At 40.1% G+C, this 18,723-nt stretch overlaps 1 protein-coding gene across 1 annotated transcript in view; it reads left to right on the forward strand.

The window, feature by feature from the left end:
* The window catches only part of LOC124253643 (protein SMG7-like), a 297,643-nt gene that overhangs the window by 125,612 nt on the left and 153,308 nt on the right, over window positions 1-18,723 (forward strand). The window contains exon 17 of the mRNA XM_046687453.1: window positions 8,131-8,195. Coding sequence (XP_046543409.1) covers window positions 8,131-8,195 — 65 coding nt within the window. The remainder of the gene's footprint in view (window positions 1-8,130; window positions 8,196-18,723) is intronic.

Consider the following 18,723-nt stretch of genomic DNA (forward strand, 5'->3'; position numbering starts at 1 on the left):
AAAGAAAGGATTTACAGCTAGATATGCTACACATCCACAAGTGGCTGACTACTTATGTTACCTACGACAGACTAAGCGTCTAAAAGGCTCAACATTATCAACATATCTTGCAGCTTTAGCTCCGTCATAACTATGAGAACGGGTGTTGACGAAAACCCCAGAGTTACTCGCCTTACTACGTGCATTTCGATTGGAGGATCAGAAACCGAGGTTTAGCGCTCCAGCATGGGACCCAAGTGTAGTGCTCCAACACCTCACAAGTGAGGCATATGAACCACTGGAATCAACATCATTCGAATTTCTGACACAGAAAAATTTGTTCCTGTTATCCCTAGCAACAGCAGCCAGGATGTCAGAGATTCACGCACTAGATTACGAGAGAACACGCTTTGATGATAATCACAACATCGTGCATATGGGACTACGCTGGGATTTCATCGCTAAGAACCAGTTACCAGGTCAACCAGACAGATTATTCCACGTCCCAGCTCTCTCATCAATTCTCGGACCTCATGATACACTGGACCTATCATTATGCCCAGTCAGAGCACTGAAAATATATCTAAGGCGATCCAAAACAAGACGACAAAAAAACTCAAACTTTTATTCATCCCTCTATTGATAGCTACACAGACTGAAGTCTCACTTACAACTATCTCGATATGGATCAGGACTGTCATACTACGTGCCTACAAGGCTGCAGGACTCGACCCTCCAAGAGCATCTAATCCATATGAAATTAGAGCCCTAGCTTCAACACTTGCTCTACACGGCAACTGCTCTTTGAATACCATCATGGAGGGCTGCTTCTGGAGATCCGATATGGTGTTTGCCAACCACTATCTGAGAGATATCACCACCGAGGACGTCTCAGGTATTCACCATTTCGGTCCCATGGTCCTCGCACAGCAGTTGACAGTCCCTCGGAGAAGATAAGTCTTTCTTACGAGATTTTTACTGCTTATTTCATAACAGTACTATATAGCTAATAACTCCATGAAGTTTATGCTATTGTATATATTATAGCTTAAGTTTAATCACTATCTTAAGCTCAGTACTATGTTGATTATATCACAATAATATCATTAGCTAACAACTCTATGAAGTTTATGCTATTATATTATCAAGCTTAAGTCTATATTAGTCTTAAGCATAGTATTCATGTTATAAATACTTTATTTATGTCCAAGATATTTTTATGGATAAAACTTCTTTTTAATTTCTCTCTAGCGTTTGAGACCATTCCAGGTCCCTTCATCAGTTCACCTGATGAAGGGACCCTGAATAATCTCGAAACGTTGTGAGAGAAATTAAAAAAGAAGTTTTATCCATAAAAATATCTTGGACATCAATGTACAACTTCTAAATGCCACTGAAAGACATCATACTTTATTTATGTTTATCATAATATCTATATATTGTAGTAACCCATATATGGCAGCTGATAAGTTTAACAGCAGGAATTTATCAATTCAGTTCCTTTATGAAGTTCCCATAGGGGTTATTACAGTTATTACAGTTATCAAATCACTAATGATCTAAATCCAAAGTATTCTGTATTCCCACCTCCGTATCCGTAGGATTCTACAAGCAAAAAGCATGAGTCAGGATAAGGAAAAATATGTAATTTTCTGAATAAAATTGATATTTTATACTTATCCTGACTCATGTAGTTCGCCCTCCCATCCTCCCCACATAACATTTTGGATTTCCCTGAAAATTCAAGTGTTGGGCTCGCTATATAAGGAGAGAGTGAGGCGTGTGGCGGGAGGTGGCGCCCTCGTTCCCGCCAAAAGAGAGTGATAGAGATAACTCTTGGTGAGTACTAATTAGTGATTTTACATTGAAGGGAGCTTCAATTGGGAGATACAAGTGTTCCACTGTGTTTGCAAGAAGAAGAAGACAAGCAAAAAGCATGAGTCAGGATAAGTATAAAATATCAATTTTATTCAGAAAATTACATTTTTCCTGGCATTCCACACAGCAGCCAGAATGTCAGAGATACATGCTGTTGATATCAGTAGAACCAGATTTGATTCTGATGAATATATATCAGTCTATTGCAGCTTCAGATGGGATTTTAAAGCAAAGAATTAGCTTCTGGGACAACAAGATAGACTGTTTCACGTCCGAGCTCTGTCATTCTAGGATCAGAAGGCGCAGAGCATTTGTGCTGTCAGACCTCTGCGCATTTGCCTGTAAACAACTTCATCAAGAAAAACTAAAGATAAGAGGCTCTTTGTACTTCTATCTCCCAACATGACTACAGAATTTTCCAATACAACCAGATCAAAGCAATCAAAGCAGCAGTATAAGATCTTCCTTCAGATGTGGTCAGAGCCTTACCACCCGGTAGTTTGAACTCTAGCTCTTCAATGCAAATGCTCCATCCCATCTACAGTGAAACCTGTCTAAGCCGGCACCCCACGGGACCGAAATAAAATGCCGGTTTAGACAGGGTGTCGGATTAGACAGTTACGATCATTTTCCAACATGGCTGCCAATTATACTTGCCAACTTCTTTATCTCTATAATGCCTTTGATCTTTTGTAATTGTGCAACAAATAAAAAACAATGACAAATAATTATTCTTTATTCAGCACAAAACATTGTTCTGGCTTGCCGAGTGGAGAGTATTGGATTAAGGGACCTTGATTGGACTGCTTATACCCATGTCAGTTTAGAGTGTTTAATTCACCGCGCAATCACTACTTCATGATTATCTAGCGTGACAAGAAGATTAATTAGTGTATTGGATTATGGGTCCTTGATTGGACTCACTGCTCATACCCATGCTAGTTTAGACAGTGTTATTTACAGTTAAAATTGCTTGTTGGGACCGGAATGTCGTGCCGGAATACGGAATAGACAGGTGTCGGATTAGACAATGTTTTAATGATCATGATAGCGTTGTAAAATAGCGGGACCAAAATTATTTGCCTGTTTTGACAGTTTGCCGGATTAGACAGGTGCTGGTGTTGGCAGGTTTCACTGCATTATTTCTGGAGATATATAATACAGTCTTTACAAACCACTATCTAAGAGATTTTATTGCAGAAGATGTTGCTTTCATTTATCAGTTTGGTCCATAAGTAGTAATGCAAGAATTGACAGTTCCTACAAGACAGAAACTCACCCAAATATCAGGTAGACTTGTAGACATCAGGTTACTGTTCCATAACCAACAGCTGGGAGTCCCCTGTGTTTTACTTCGAATTCACAGCATAAGTGATATGATTCACTTAAGTTTACAACTTATTCTTAACATGTGAATCATTATAAAACAAGTAAGATTTAAAATCAGTGCAATTCTTTATAGATCTACAAAATCACTGAAGATTTACTTCTTTTATATCGAGATATCCAAAATATCGAGACATCCGTATCGATTTAAAAGAGCTTGAATAATGATAAATTATGAAGGATTTTGCCGGGACCGAGATGTTATATCAAGACTACCGAGATATCGAGTTATCAGAGTTCGACACAACGGTGCTCGACTGTATGAGAAATATGGCACATGCCAGCACAGAAGGCTCAGGGTGTGTGAAATGAGTGGCTTGTCTTATGAACCAAACTACAGTAGAACACGGATATAACGAACTCCAAGGGACCAAGAAATTTAGTTCGCTATATCCGTTGTTCGTTATTCACATTTGACCGCCATCTTGGATTGTAGAGATGTACAGACATGTATATGCTGAGGCTACAAATCTTTATTCTTGTACATGTACATTGACATAACACTTAGTGTTCGGTGGAAGGAAGACCAGTTTGACGTGTGTCAGGTGTTTCACAACAGGATGGGCAGGACAATTGTCTACAAACATCAGGATCTTACGTTTTTGTCTCGTCATACTCTTTTCCAGGTTTTTTATCCACTCTGTGAATAATTCACCAGTCATCCAGGCCTTGGCATTTGATCTGTACGTTACTGGCAAACTGCGTACATTTTTGAAGCATCTAAGCTTTGCTGACTTCCCTGTGACTAACAACTTAAGTGTTTCACTCCCGGACATGTTTGCCGCTTGATGTATACCGCTAAGTGGCTGAGCTGACACTGAGTGAGTTCGCTAATCACGTCGTTATTTGGGTCTTGGGGGTAGTAAATCAGTTCGTTTTTCGCGTATAATTTTAATGATATTATAAAGGACTATTGACGGGACTTTTAAATTTGTTCGCTATATCCGTTTGTACGCTATATCCATGTTTTACTGTACTTCCCTTGCAGGTGATTTGTTCCTTACAACCAAAGTTACGCAGGTGTTAGTTCTATGTTTGGGATGCTAAATCTCATGTAGTGCTCTCTCTCTCTCTCTCTCTCTCTCTCTCTCTCTTGTGTCAACCATAGAGTGGAAACACACTGTTTAAGCAAGGTCAGGCAGGTATCCATTGCGTGAGATAGGATAAATAATAATAATAATAATAATAATAACTAGGATTGCCTCCTGGGCAATACATACGGTCTTCAGACTTCCCCATACCCTCCCCGTGGCTGCCTTCACTTGTACTGTTTCTTTGGACGCCAGCTGGAGCGTCCATTTTAACTCTCGGAGTTACGGGTGTTTGAAGTGTACTTAAGGGCTAGAAAGCGTCCAAAACGCAGGCAGAACACGTTTTCGACACGAGAGCGGATCGGTGAAATGCAGCCGGGGTCGCGGGGTCATGTACCTTTTAAATAGTTCCCACAGAAGGTATAGTTCTTTCTTTTACTGGCCGTAGCTCTGCCGTCCTTGGGTCTACGGTCCAAACGATTGGTGTTCTGGAATCGCCACGATCCTAGCTATCTGACGCATAGACGTATGTGCATATAGTGCATTTGTTAAACACCCATTCAAAAAAAAATTGAAATAAAACTCATATCTGACTCTGCACTTACAATGTTTATTAATGCAAACTTGTTCTCGACGCTGTATGGCTAGGATAATTCCGATGTAACGTAAAGGCCAATTCATGGGAAACTATGTCTTTGGGCATCGGATGACGTTCCAACTCAGATTTGACAGCTCCTTGTCAATGTCAATTACATCTGTCGTTGAAATTCACATCGTCTCCCATATCTGCACATGGACCATGCTTTGCAGTGGTAGTCTCTTTATAGGAGATATCTGTTCTCCCGCGTGAGCGCTCATCTGATAGTGAACAACCTGAGGGAAGTTTATCTGTATCATAAATTGCAACTGTGTAATGTGACTAACAAATTGCCTGCTTTTAAATTTAGTGCTATGACCTTTTCTGTTTTTAAATGACAATGTAATGAATAGATGTTTTTTAAATAAAACTCATTTTGACTCTGTACTTACAATGTCTATGAATGCACACTTGTCCTCGTCACTATATGGCTGGAATAATGCCGATGTGACGTAAAGCCCAACTCAACTCAGCTCAACTCAACCATTCAAAAATTACTGTGGTGCGGTTAAAGGCCGGGGTTCCAACCTGAGATTAATTTGGCATTAATTCAATGCTGCTGACACAAACGGAAAATTCACAAACTGCACAAAAACAAACAGGAAGACAGTGAAACAAAGCAAAATAATACAGCAATATCTACAGACATATACTAAAAGAGATTACTGGTAAATATTGTAGATTTTGTTGTGGTCAAAAAGACAAGCGTATTCCTGTTACAGTCAGGCTGGTAAGCAAATTGCTGGAGAGACCACATCCTGGCAATTCCAGAACACTAATTGTTTTGACTGTAGACCTAAGAACAACGGAGTTACTGCCTGTTAAAGAGGGAACTATTTCTGTGGGCACTGGAAAACCAGGAAGTGGCGATTGTTGCTAGATTTTACTGTCGCTTCCTGTGAAATGAGATAACTAAGTGAAGGAAGCGACAGTAAAATCTAGCAACAATCGCCACTTCCTTCAGTTAGTTATCTCACAACTGACAAAATGCGAAAATCCTAATGTCCCTCCCTGTTTGTGGCGTAATTGTGGCGTAACTATTGACTTTTACATAATAATTATGTGAAGCAAAACTGTTCCACATTTTTTTATCTACAGTTTAGTACCTTCAAACATGAAATCCATTGTGTTTTCACAGAGCTGTGAACACTATAAAAATGTGTTTTGCCAAATATTGACCAAATATTGACTAGGGCAATAACTCCGATACTGTTCAAGATATAGACATGCCTTGAACGAACTAAGTAGTCCGGAGTGTGGGCTTTAAAACGATATATAGAACACTATTGTACTATTTGCCGTTCAGGAGAAGAAGATTGTTAAACACAGGCACTGTCAAAAAAGGTGTGGAAATGTGCAAAATCGCGAAGGTTGTCTTTGTGTCGTAATGGTGACGTAATTATTGATTTTTACATAACCATGATGTGAAGCAAAAATGTTTCCCATTCAATTACCTACAGGTTGGTACTTAGGAAAATGGAATCCATTGATTTTTCACAGAGTTGTGACCTTTTTTTTAACCCTATGAAAATGCGTCTTAGAAAAATTGACCAAATTCCAAGGGTGATAACTCTTAAACTATTCAAGATATCGACATGCCTGGAAGGGCTTAAGTAGTCCGGAGTGTGGGCTTTAAAATGATATCGAACACGATTGTACTATATGCCGTTCTGGAGAAGAAGATTTTCAAACACACGCACCATCAAAACGTGAAAATCGGCAAAAAAAAATCAGTTTTTTTCAAATTAGCGCAAAATTTGACCTGCCGGCCAACTTCCGGTATGTATTGAATCGACGGGGAATGGTGTTGTCTACATTGAGTGAAAGTTTGGCCCATTTATCCCTTATAGTTTTTGAGATATTGAGGTTCAAAGATTTCGACGTTTTGGGTTATCTGCCCTTAGCAGAAGCCGGAATTCAGGATTTTTTCGACTATGTATCAATTTCAGCATACAGGCTATCACCCCTGAAAGTTTCAAGAAAATCGGCCAAGCGATTAGGTCAGGAGAGCTGTCACAAAATTTGTACAAATATTGATAATAATAAGAAGAAGAAGAATATTCGGATAATAACAGTAGGCCTTCCAGACTTTTGTCTGAAGACCTAATAGTAATGTATTTATAAAGCGCCTAATATCCACCATAGAGATGCTCAGTGGCGCTGTGACAATATTGGTGAAGTAAATAGTTCATATAACTTCACAGAAAGGCAGCAGTGAATAGATGGGTCTTTAGCAGAGATTTAAAGTTTCTTTCGATGAAGTATTCCTGATTTCCTTTGGAAGACAGTTCCACAGTTTAGGGCTGGCACAGGAGAAGGCTCGGTCAGACAGTTGGTTTGGAGATCTGTGTTGGGTTAGGAGAGAGCCAGAGGAGGATCGGAGATTTCGCTGAGGTACATACAGATGAGATGTTTGAGATAGTCAGGAAAGTTATCATTGTAGAGGCAGTCACGAGTCAGAATGAGGATTTTGAAGGCAATTCTTGCAGAGATGGGGAACCAGTGTAGAGACTGTAGTACTGGGGTGATATGGTCATGACGATGAGTGTGGGTGATACATCTGGCAGCAGAATTTTGGATTCTTTGAAGTTTCTGATGGATAAGCATTATGAACATATAATTTAAATTTGAATTTTTCAATGTTCATTTTCCTTCGTCTATAGCCATCAAGAAAGTTTACAAGATGGTGTGTTTAAAATGGTTTTCTTCATTCTGCTTCACATTGAAAGAAATCATCCACCTTAAAAATTATTTATATATTTCAGCTCAGAAGCGTATCTTGTCTTTCAACAAAGACATTTACCATGTAGCATTTGCAGTACATGGTTGTGCCCCTGTTTATGATGTCACCTTGTACACATAACAACATGATAGTTCCTTAAAAATCTTTTTTCACTGATTGATAAGAAGATACCAAACAGCAGCTATTGTTGGGTACAGGGTATTCATTGCCGTTTGCTGTATTGACATATAACAGACTGCTTCTGATATTGAGTTAATTTGCAGTTCATCATTCTCATTAGAAGACAAATAGATTGTAGGGTGACACCTGAAAAGAGGTTTGATTTGGAATCTGTTTTTGAAAAAGATATGATACCAGCTCGGTAAAAGAAGTAAAACATCTAATTTATCAATGCACATGCAAATTAATATTTAGATTACAGCTGCAGCATTTATTGAAAGGGACCCCTTTCTAATTTCATTGTAATTCTGTTGCAGCAGCTGAAACACACACAACTACTGGAAGTGAAAGGAAGTTTGGACGACAAAATGTAGCTATACAGGTACATAGAGTGTTTGTGACAACCAGCATGGTGTATTTTGAGGGCATATCAACAATGCCTCAGAGACAAATCCTCCTTTATTTCAACCTTTATTTGTATACTTTGTTCAAGAGGTGGCAATGCTTAAAAAAGTTAATTATTACTATTACTCAGTCATATTTGCCCAAAATGTTAGGATATTTGTGTTACTCAAGCACAGGGGTCAATTAAGTATTTTTTACTACCCAGATCTAAGGCAGACTACCCGGACCCATATTGTCATGTGATTGGCCACTTGTTACTGATAGTCTGATAAATTACATAAACTCATAAACTGAAATAAATACTCAAAGTTACTGTTTATATTTGTTCTTCAATTAAAAATGAGCACAACAGAATCACTCATTCGACATAAATCTTTGTGTTATACGTTATGTTGACAGTTGGTGCATTGAGGCAGAGGTGTACTTTGTCACTCAGCCAGTCAAAGCCTATCATAGTTTCACTCACCGTGCTGACAATGACTACCAAGGTATAATACTGAACAAACTTTAAGGATAACAACTTCTTTTATTTCCATAAGGTTTGTTCAACATTGTACATCCCAACTTCTAAAATGCCACTCAAAGAAGTTACTAAGATATATATTATTTGTAAGATTTTAATCATCCATGAATAAACACCACAATAACCAATTTAGTGCTTGATTATTTTGTGATATTTTTTCTAGAGTAGAGTGCTACTTCCTGGAATATAAGGTAGCAAATACATAACAACATTGATGAAATAGATGATCTAAAGTCATTTCTTCTCTGGTTTTCTGAGTTGTGGAGTTCGTTTAAAACATTACCAAATGCCACATATAATTATAAAAGAGGGTTTAATTCGATTATCGTATTTGCAAATCCTCTTCCTCTATTAAACCATTGGCATAAATCCTGTAGTTTCGCTGCAATCACATGAAATCCATATTTTTAGATTTTTAGCAGAAAAACTTTTCATTGTCAACTGTACATAACTAGCTGTCCAAACAGCAGCACTGCAAGAAAAGTCTCTCTTCTTTCAGGTATGTGCAAGAGTAAAGCTGCTATTTGGTTATGTGGTCACACTTTTTCTAGATAATCTTTTACTTAAAGTAATAACTAATTATTTTACTAGAAGTAGTTTATTGGCTGTAATAAGTGATAGGAGAGTGATGTAATAGGTTCATGTCACATGAGTATTTTCGGGTAATTGGTGTTTGGTGGTAATTCACCTTTGGTATTGTCTGTTCGCCAATGCCAGAAGTGTAGCTGTTTCACCATAACCTGGCATCCTCATTTTGCATGTTGGAAATACAGAGATGTTCAGACGAAATTGATGTGCAGTTACGCCATCTCCTTTCTGTAAACACATTGAACCTGTGTACATTGAATCTGTGAAGAATCTGTAGTAAAGACTAAATAAAGACAACATAAAGAAGTTCCCAAGAAAAAGGTAGAAGCCAATATACATGTGCATCATACAGTCATTATGCAGCTGAACTATAATAATAATAATAATGAGTCCATTTGTAACGCGCTAACCCCCCCCCTAGAAGGTATGCTCATAGCGCTACAAATTTGACTAGTTCACTAGTCGTAGTATGTCTTGAAGAGCAGGGTCTTTAGGTCTTACTTGAAAACATCAAGACTTGGTGCTTTTTCAGCTCTTCTGGAAGAGAGTTCCAGAGGAGTGCAGCTTGAGTGGGAAATCGTCTGTAGCCAAATCCTTTAAGTCGCCACTTTGGGACAGTACAGAGAAGCTGAGTTACAGATCTTAGTGGTCTGGTTGGGTGGTATTGCTTAATCAGCTCACAGAGGTATGGTGGTGCTTTACCATATAGACATCGATATGCAAGTGTTAGTACTTTAAATTCTATCCTGGCTTGAATAGGCAACCAATGTAGAGATTTTAGAACTGGCTGTATATGGGAGAACTTGGGTGTAAGAGTCACTATGGCGTGATGCAGTGTTCTGTAGGCGTTGAAGTCTTGAAATGGATTCTTTTTATATTCCAGACAATAAACTATTGCAGTAGTCTAGCCTAGAAAATATAAGGGGGCGGACCACGGCTGCTGCAGCATCCTTGGTTATCAGGTGTCTGATGGTGCCAATCTTCCTGAGATGGAAATGGCATATTCTGCAAAGTTCTTGTAGTTGTTGCTCCATGGTAAGATTGGAATCCATGAGAACACCAAGATTCTTCACTACAGGCACGAAGGGAATGATTTCTTGGTCAACTGAAAGGAGTGTTTCTTTCACCTTTGTCAGCATGGCACCAGTTCCAACTAGCATTGTGTCAGTCTTGCTCTTGTTTAGCTTCAGTTTGTTCGATTTCATCTGCTCTGTGCAGTTTTCAATCTTGGTCAGAGATAGATTTTGGTCTTGAACAATAAGGCTGTCTGAGAGCTGGGTATCGTCAGCATACAAGTGATGATCAACAACCTGTTTCTCCATCTCACTGCCGAGCTGCGTTGTGTACAATGAAAAATGCATGGGTCCAAGGACCGATCCTTGTGGCACACCATAGATGATATCTCAGCTTTGTGAACTTGACTGTCGCACTATGACTGTTTCACATCTGTCTGAGAGGTAGGAGTCAGTCCAATCTAGAGCAACGCCGTTTAAGCCAAATTCAAGTTTGAGATGCTGAAAGAGCCTTCTCGGTGTCGAATGCTGCTTATAAGTCAAGTAAGACGAGAACAGCAGGCTGACCACAATCTACAGAGCTGTTCAGTACACACAGTAGAGTTTCAGTACTGTGTTGATGCCTATACGCTGACTGGAAAGTGTGGCAAAGCATGTTTTCTTCCAGGTGATGTTTTAAGAGCATATTTACTGCCTTTTCAAGAATCTTTGCCAGAAATGGCAGATTTGAAATAGGTCTGTAGTTGCGCAATTTATTTGCATCAGCGTTGGGCTTCTTCAGTGTTGGCTTGATGACAGCCTTTTTCAGAAATGGAGGGACTACTCCAGTCTCCAAGCTCATATTGATAAGCTGGAAGCAGTGTCGCCAAATGTTCCAACAACAGTTTTGTGGGGATCGGATCCAAATCACGGAATGTTGGTTTTGACTGTCTGATAATAGTAAGAACCTCTTCTGCTGTCAGAGGAGAGAATGACGAGAGGGCCTTACCTCGGAATTCATGACATTCAACTTCGCAGGAAGTTGATGTACGGTCCCAATCAGAACAAATTGTTTCAATCTTGGAATTGAAGTAATCACTGAATTTAGATGCTAAGTCAGAGTCACTATCTGTATCTGTATCTTGGAGAACAGTATTCGCGGCCTTGCCTAATAGTGAGTTCAAATGGGAGAACAGCATCTTAGGATTCCCAAGATTCTCAATAATCCTGTCATTTGAATATTTAGCTCTCGTTCTAACAAGTAGATGATTCAATTTATTCCTGGACACATTGTAAATCTGGCGATGTATTTCCAGTCTGGATTTACACCACCTCTTTTCATCGATGCGTTTCTGGTTTTTTGCTTGTTTGATCTCATCATTATACCAAGGGGAGTTTGTCTGGGTGCATTTCAACTTTAGCACTTTTGGAGCATGCTTATCAAGTAGCGTGGTTAAAGTTTCATTGTAGCATGCTGCTAACTCAGTTGGTTAGTCGATCACAAGCCTTGATTCCAGGATGTCATCTTTGAATTCTGAGGTGGATATAGTTTTGAGATTGCGACATGGGTTAGGTTAATGGGTTAGGTTTTGTCTACATTAATATCCACAGTAATCAGAAAATGGTCAGACATCTGCTTGTCAACTACAGCAATGTCCTTGGTCAAGTCGTCTTGTTATCACCAGATCCAGTATATGACCTTTCTGCTGGGTGGGTTTTGATATCATTTGCACTAGCTGATGGGCATCAAGAAGACGAATAAATGTCTTGCTATCTGTCCTAGAGGCATTATCCAAGTGAATATTAAAGTCATCAGAATCTTGAGTTGTCCTTTCAAGCAATATGTGATCCAGAAAAGGTTCAAATTCATCAATAAACTGAGGAAAAGACAGCCTGTTAGTTTTAGATGGGGGAGGTCTGTAAATACACATTAATCTGTTTCCTTAGGGAGAGTGACCATTACTTCCAGCATCTCAAACGATTTGTAATACTTCTTCTGGCTTGTAATATGTTGTACTCTCATATTTTCCCTGTGGAGAACAAGCACACCACCTCCTGCTGAATATGTCCGAGGAACATGCTTCAAGACATATCCATGGGGTAATAACTCTGCAGTCTTGGCTTCATCTACTGTTGGTTTTAGCCAGGTTTCTGTTACAAACAACATATCAACGTCTTCCTCAGTAATGAAATCACAAATCTCTAGTGTTTTGTTCCTTACAGATCTTGCATTCCACAGACACACTGAATAGTGGGACTTCCAAATTGGAGGATACACTTGAATAGGATTAGTTGTGTTATTCCTACAGTTTGGGGGTAGATATTTTTTCCGTTCAAATACTCCAGTAACAACATGAATTTGTTTTATTTTAAATCCAGTGCCGCTTCCGAGCATTGTTGGTTTCTTGACAAGCCTGCATGATGTAACACTTCTGTTGCCAACTGATAGCCATGAACATGTCCAAGTGATTTCAATTGTTATCTTGAGTATGTAATTGGTCCCAGCATGCTATTCTACCTATAACCTCCCAGATTCTGCTGCCACCTCATTCTGCTGCCTATGACCCTAGCAGCATGTTGAAGTGCCTATAAACTCTCGGTAGGACTCAACTACTTTTTAAGTAATTCACTCATTCTCAATAACTGGGTGCAAATGCTGTCGCCGCCATGATTCTCTTAAATTTAATTAGCAAATGTTATTATCAGTATGGCTGAATAATGGTACTACCCTAGCCTACATACATCATGCATAAACAGTCCAATATACTTAAACGTATACTTGTTATAGCTTCGATAATCGGTCAATTTGAAATGTTCGTTACTGTCGCCGGTAACTATACCCCATCTTGCAGTTTAATTCACTGCAATTTGGTGTACAAATACCCGGATATTAGTACATTACCATATTAACATCGGTCCAAAGTATCCTTTCTGAAAACTGTTAAGCCACTGAGTTCTTCATAGATAAATAATTTCAGTTTAATGCCATGTCGCCAGTTTTGAAGAAATGTCCGTGATCGATTTTCAGATTGACATGTACATGTGTAAAACAAATCATAATCTTACTCATTCACTTGAAATGAATACAGTTTATGTTTAAATTAATGGTGTTTGTCATTATTTGGGGCTCAGAACATCCCCCTGCATGACATATCTCAACACATGAAAAATATCCCATGCATAAAATTAAGAGTGAAATCTCCGTTACCACCCAAAAGTTAGGGAATTTAGACATTTATCACATATTTTAAGTTACATTTAGACCATGAAGTATGTCAGGTGGGAAAAGGGAAAGAACATCCAAAGCTGGTGTGTGGTAATGGTAATTTCCTGATGTATTTGCCATGTAATGTAATATCCGTTACTGAAATGTTAGTTACCAGGTTATTGAAACTATGGCTTGAGAACTTTTGATACCATTTTTCAAATACCACGTGACTTTATGATGTCATGTTGATCTTAGAGAACCACCATTTTATGAAATCGAGCTTCACGGTGAAAAGTTTGGAAGAAGTTTCTTGATGTTGGTGAGTACCTTTTTCATCCGTCCTAACACTATGCATGTATATGGTACATTCAACGTGATTTCATCTAGTATTTTTTCATTTGAAGATCGTTAAAGCCTATGTTGATATAAAACCTGTTTCATTACCTTTTAAGTTGTCTAATTTTAGAATGAAAGGGGTTGAAATGTTCGTTACCAGAGGTAACGAACATTTCATAACAGAACATTTCATAAAAGTTCGCACAGTTTTTTCCTCAATCCACACACTTTTCATAAAAGGATTTAAGCAAAATTTGTTCATTTATAAATAAACTTTTGCATAATGTACAAATAAGACAGACTTTGATTCAGGTTATAGTTATTATATAGACAGTTCTAAGCGTATTGTTTAAAATATTATGGTTGTCTTTTTAGAATTACATCCAGTACATGTTTTGAGTAGTGGTATGCCAAATATTTGAATCAGATAAAGATAACTTTATTGAAAGGAGGTTGAGTAACAATTAAACAACTGAATTATGGAAACCTATAAATTTTTCCTTATCCTGACTCATGCTCTTTTGCTTGTCTTCTTCTTCTTGCGAACATAGTGGAAACACTTGTATCTCCCTAATTGAAGCTCCCTTCAATGTATAATCACTAATTAATACTCACCATGACTTGCCTCCCTTGATCCAAGAGCGGGAAAGGTGGCGCCACCCTTTGGCCACATGCTTCACTCTCTCCTTCTTCGCCCAGTGAGCAGGATGTGAGAGCGCCTGTGTCTCCTTGCACACTATATCCTTTGATTATTCTTAGTTTATTACCTCTTATTCCTTACTAAAGAGGTGTAGCTAGTATCCTTTAACAATATGTATTGATTATTACTCGTAATTCTACTGTTTATTCACGGTTTTCCGTGATTGTTCAGCTAAGTTTACGTGGATGAAAATCTGTACTGTTTTTAGATTACGTTTTTCTGCTGCTGATCCGCATTTAATATGTCCTAGCTGTACTACGCCTTGTGCGTTTACTTCACGTTGCAGTTATTGTATTAATTTATCCATTTCTGCATTTAACAAATATCGTTTTTGCGTCTTGAGACGTGCAGCAGATAGATCACGTAAACAAGCCTTAGTCATGGCCGATACATCGGACCCTCTAGCCAGTCAACTGCTGTCGGACGACCCCCTCCCGTCTGGTGTTCCGCTAGAGATTCCTTCGGAGGAGGGGCGTGGGATGCAGTCTGCCGTCTCCAAGAAGCGTCCTGCTTCCCCGTCTTCGCAGCAGAAGTCTAAGAGGGCATCGACTTCGTCACAGCGTAAACTCCGTACCCCCAGGGCAGCGCCGACCTCCAAGGGAAAAGCTAAGAAGCCAGCTAGAACTTTCTCAGCTGAGATTCTCCCCGCCACTGAACTGGGCCTGTATGACGACCAGCCGATCATCATACCCGATCTACGCCACAAGAAGCGACCGGTGTCAGCTACAGTAACGTCAGCAGAGATCGCCATGCAGCCTGATGTCTCTACACTGATGTCCGACGATCATCCTGAGGGGCCCGTCGCTAACCTCGCAGAGAGGGCATCGACGACATCGTCACAGACCATCCCAGACGACATGATGCAGAAGATCATGCAGATGATGGAGGACCGTTATAGACTGCAACCAGCCCAGAAGGACCTTCACGAAGGCACCAACGCAGACGACTGCCCAGAGGGACACTCCGTCAACGTAGCGGCCACGACCAAGCCACCTTCGCGAAGGAAGTCACAGTCTACCTCCAGGAAGGACCCAGATGAACAGCCTGCACGCGAAGGGTTAGAAGATCATCACCTTCCCGGACTCGGAGGATCATCACTCATATAAAGATTCCAGAAGGAAAACTACGTCGTCCTTGGACTCAGACTCGGACCCCCCGACTTCACGAAAGCCTTCGCAAAGGTCAAGCCGTCACTCCCCAGAACCGGACACAGTTAAGGCTTCACGAAGGGCTTCACGAAGGACACCAGTAGCAGGTTCTAAATCATCTTCGTCCAGACGATCATCTGCAGATTCCTCAAGGGCTTCGCGAAGCTATCAGCGTTCACCTCACAGGTCTCCGCGAAAGTCAAGACGCAGCTCATCAGGCCGATCACCAAGATCATATCGTTCGCCTCGCCGTTCACCTCGCCGATCACCTCATAGATCACCACACCGATCTCCACACAGGTCTTCACACAGGTCTTCACAGAAGTCCCAAGGCAGGTCTCCTTTATCGTCACCATGTACAGCGATAGAACCATATATACCACCATCACAAGAGCATCAACCTCTTATCGACGATCCCATTACAGAAGACGATGGAGGCATCATCTTCTCAGACGCTGAGATACGATACTGGATGGTAAACAACCTACCGTATATGACCGTCTATAAGCCGATCCCATGGATAAGCCGACCCCCAAACTTGACCCTCAAAATCAGTGTCAAAATCATATCTCTCATGGATAGGCCGACCCCCCGCGATGGGTCGCGGCCAACAGAGACCAGAGTACCCGGTAAGTATGTTCCATCAACGACGAGACACCATTACGAGAATATTACATAATAAAGATTACCGGTGTTTGTTTACCTTTTTTTAACGATCACTGCTTGCATCAACAACGAGACGCCATTTGGAAAGTGGATATACAGCGTAAGTGTTGGTGAGAATATTACATAATAAAGATTACCGGTGTATTGTGGCAACATGTGTTTGTGTTCCTTTTTATATCCCGGCGATCACTGCTTGCATCAACAACGAGGCGCCATTTTGTGAAATCGGTGAGTATGGAGAGAAAAAGTACCATCGGTAAATAAAAACTGAAGTCAACTTTTGTTTCAAAATATATTATTTAAGTGTCCATATTTCATCTATATATATATGACAATAAGAAAAATAGTCCACTAACAATAAACACTGACATTTCTGCAAGAGAGTTCTGAGATTTTCACAAGTCATCGGCCGTAAACCCATCAAAATTCGTGTCACTGTCCTCCTCATACTGTAAATTCGATCCACATTATTCAAAGAATTCACTGTCATATATATTGTGTCTACTCACGGATCGAAGCGAAGTGTAGTTGACAGAAAATGCATAATATATTTTGCTTCTCTAAATATCATATTTATTGTAGCAACAAACTGGCTTGCTTATTTTACCCCATTCAACAATCACAAACTGATTACCCGCCTCGTTCCATGTCACGTGCTTACCACGTTCATGATGGTCCGTATAACCTTAGTGTTGATTATATATTTTTTACATAAAAACTATTACACAATGCTAGGATATATTTCTTTGGGTTAAATAATATTATTCAATCAATAGAATTCATCCCGTTATATTATTGTGCATGTTTGAACTTGTTCGCAGGGAAACGTGTGCACAGCTGATTGCTATTTCCGGCTTTGTGTACGAGACAAATACGCACGGTAATCTTAATCCCTGCAAATAAAACAATGCCCAGCAAAAACAACTTATAACTTAAATGGTAATTAATCTTGTCTAGTGATGTTTAATTGCAAATTTGACGTCTCTACTGACAAAGTCGTCTTCTGTTGTTTGTTCAAGCGAAGTGATACGATGCGTTTTTTTACCCCTGGAAAAAAGTTTGACGAAAGTGTAACTCATGGATAAGACGACCCCCTTCTACAGACGGCTTTTTTTGGTCCTCAAAATTCGGCTTATAGACGGTCATATACGGTAGACCTTTCTTCACCTTCCAAGAGTAACAACTCGGCGCAGACTTATTTGATGAAGGAGGACGATGCTGATGCCATCACCTTACCACCGATCGACCCGATTGCTGCGGTACCGAAGAATTTGGACTCAGCCTTCCACAAAGCCACTAAAGTCCAAACAGCACATTTACCACAGTTCCATGCTAACAAGTTTTCAACCCACAACATGGAACCGTTCCTCAAGGCACAAGACATAGACGACAACTACAAGTTGATCAATGATGTCAAGAACAAGAACTACAAGATTGACGATCGCAAGTTGGTTCAGTTAGAAACCATGACTAGGCGAATGTTCTTTGGCCTTAATAGATCTAGAACGATCAATGAGACTCTTATCACCAGATTTCGTGACACGACATCTGAAGATGATAGAATGATTTACTCGGCCCTACTTATGCAGAAGAAGGACCAGCAGTTCCTTACGGATCATCTCACAACAGTCTCAGCAGCCTTAACCTTAGCCCGTCGTCAAGGCCTCCTCGCTTCCTGCAACTGGGGTGAGCAGTTTACAGCTCCACTCTATACAGCCCCCGTGGTCTGCTCCATCCATCTTCGACGGAGGAATAGAGAAAGTCTCCAAGGAAGTCACTAAGGATTCTAGAGAAGTCCTTATGATTAAGTCAATGGATACGCTAGCCAGCGTCATCAGACAGACTTCACAAAGATATTCAGGAAAATCTAAATTCACTGGATTACAGGAGAGCACGGGATAAAAAGATAGCCAGTTCCAGGGGAAGAGATTCTTTTCGTCGCCCATTTGGCAACTACAGAGGAGGATCAGGAAGAGGCAGGGCACCCAGAGGTTCCCGCAACTATAAATGCTGAAAGTCAGGTTCGGAACGACTGGAGTCTTCCACCCCCCAGCCGTTCCAGTACAACCGTCACAAGTGGGTGGACGCCTTCAACTTTTCTGGGAGAACTGGGGAATGTTACAAGACCCATATGTCTCCAACATTCTTCATCACGGATATCGTATCCAACTAAAGGCCACGCCTCCGCTGACAGTCAACCCTTACAACTTCCAGACACAACAACTACCAAAGTTAAGAGAGGCTATTACTTCCCTCCTGAACAAGCAGGCCATAGAAGTACTAGATCAAGTAAACATCGAACCAGGTTTCTACTCCCCAGTTTTCCTAGTACCCAAGAAAAACT

The sequence above is a fragment of the Haliotis rubra genome, unplaced genomic scaffold, assembly GCF_003918875.1.
Source record: "Haliotis rubra isolate DU_JTF1 unplaced genomic scaffold, ASM391887v1 Scf548, whole genome shotgun sequence".
In the NCBI taxonomy this organism is placed as follows: domain Eukaryota; kingdom Metazoa; phylum Mollusca; class Gastropoda; order Lepetellida; family Haliotidae; genus Haliotis; species Haliotis rubra.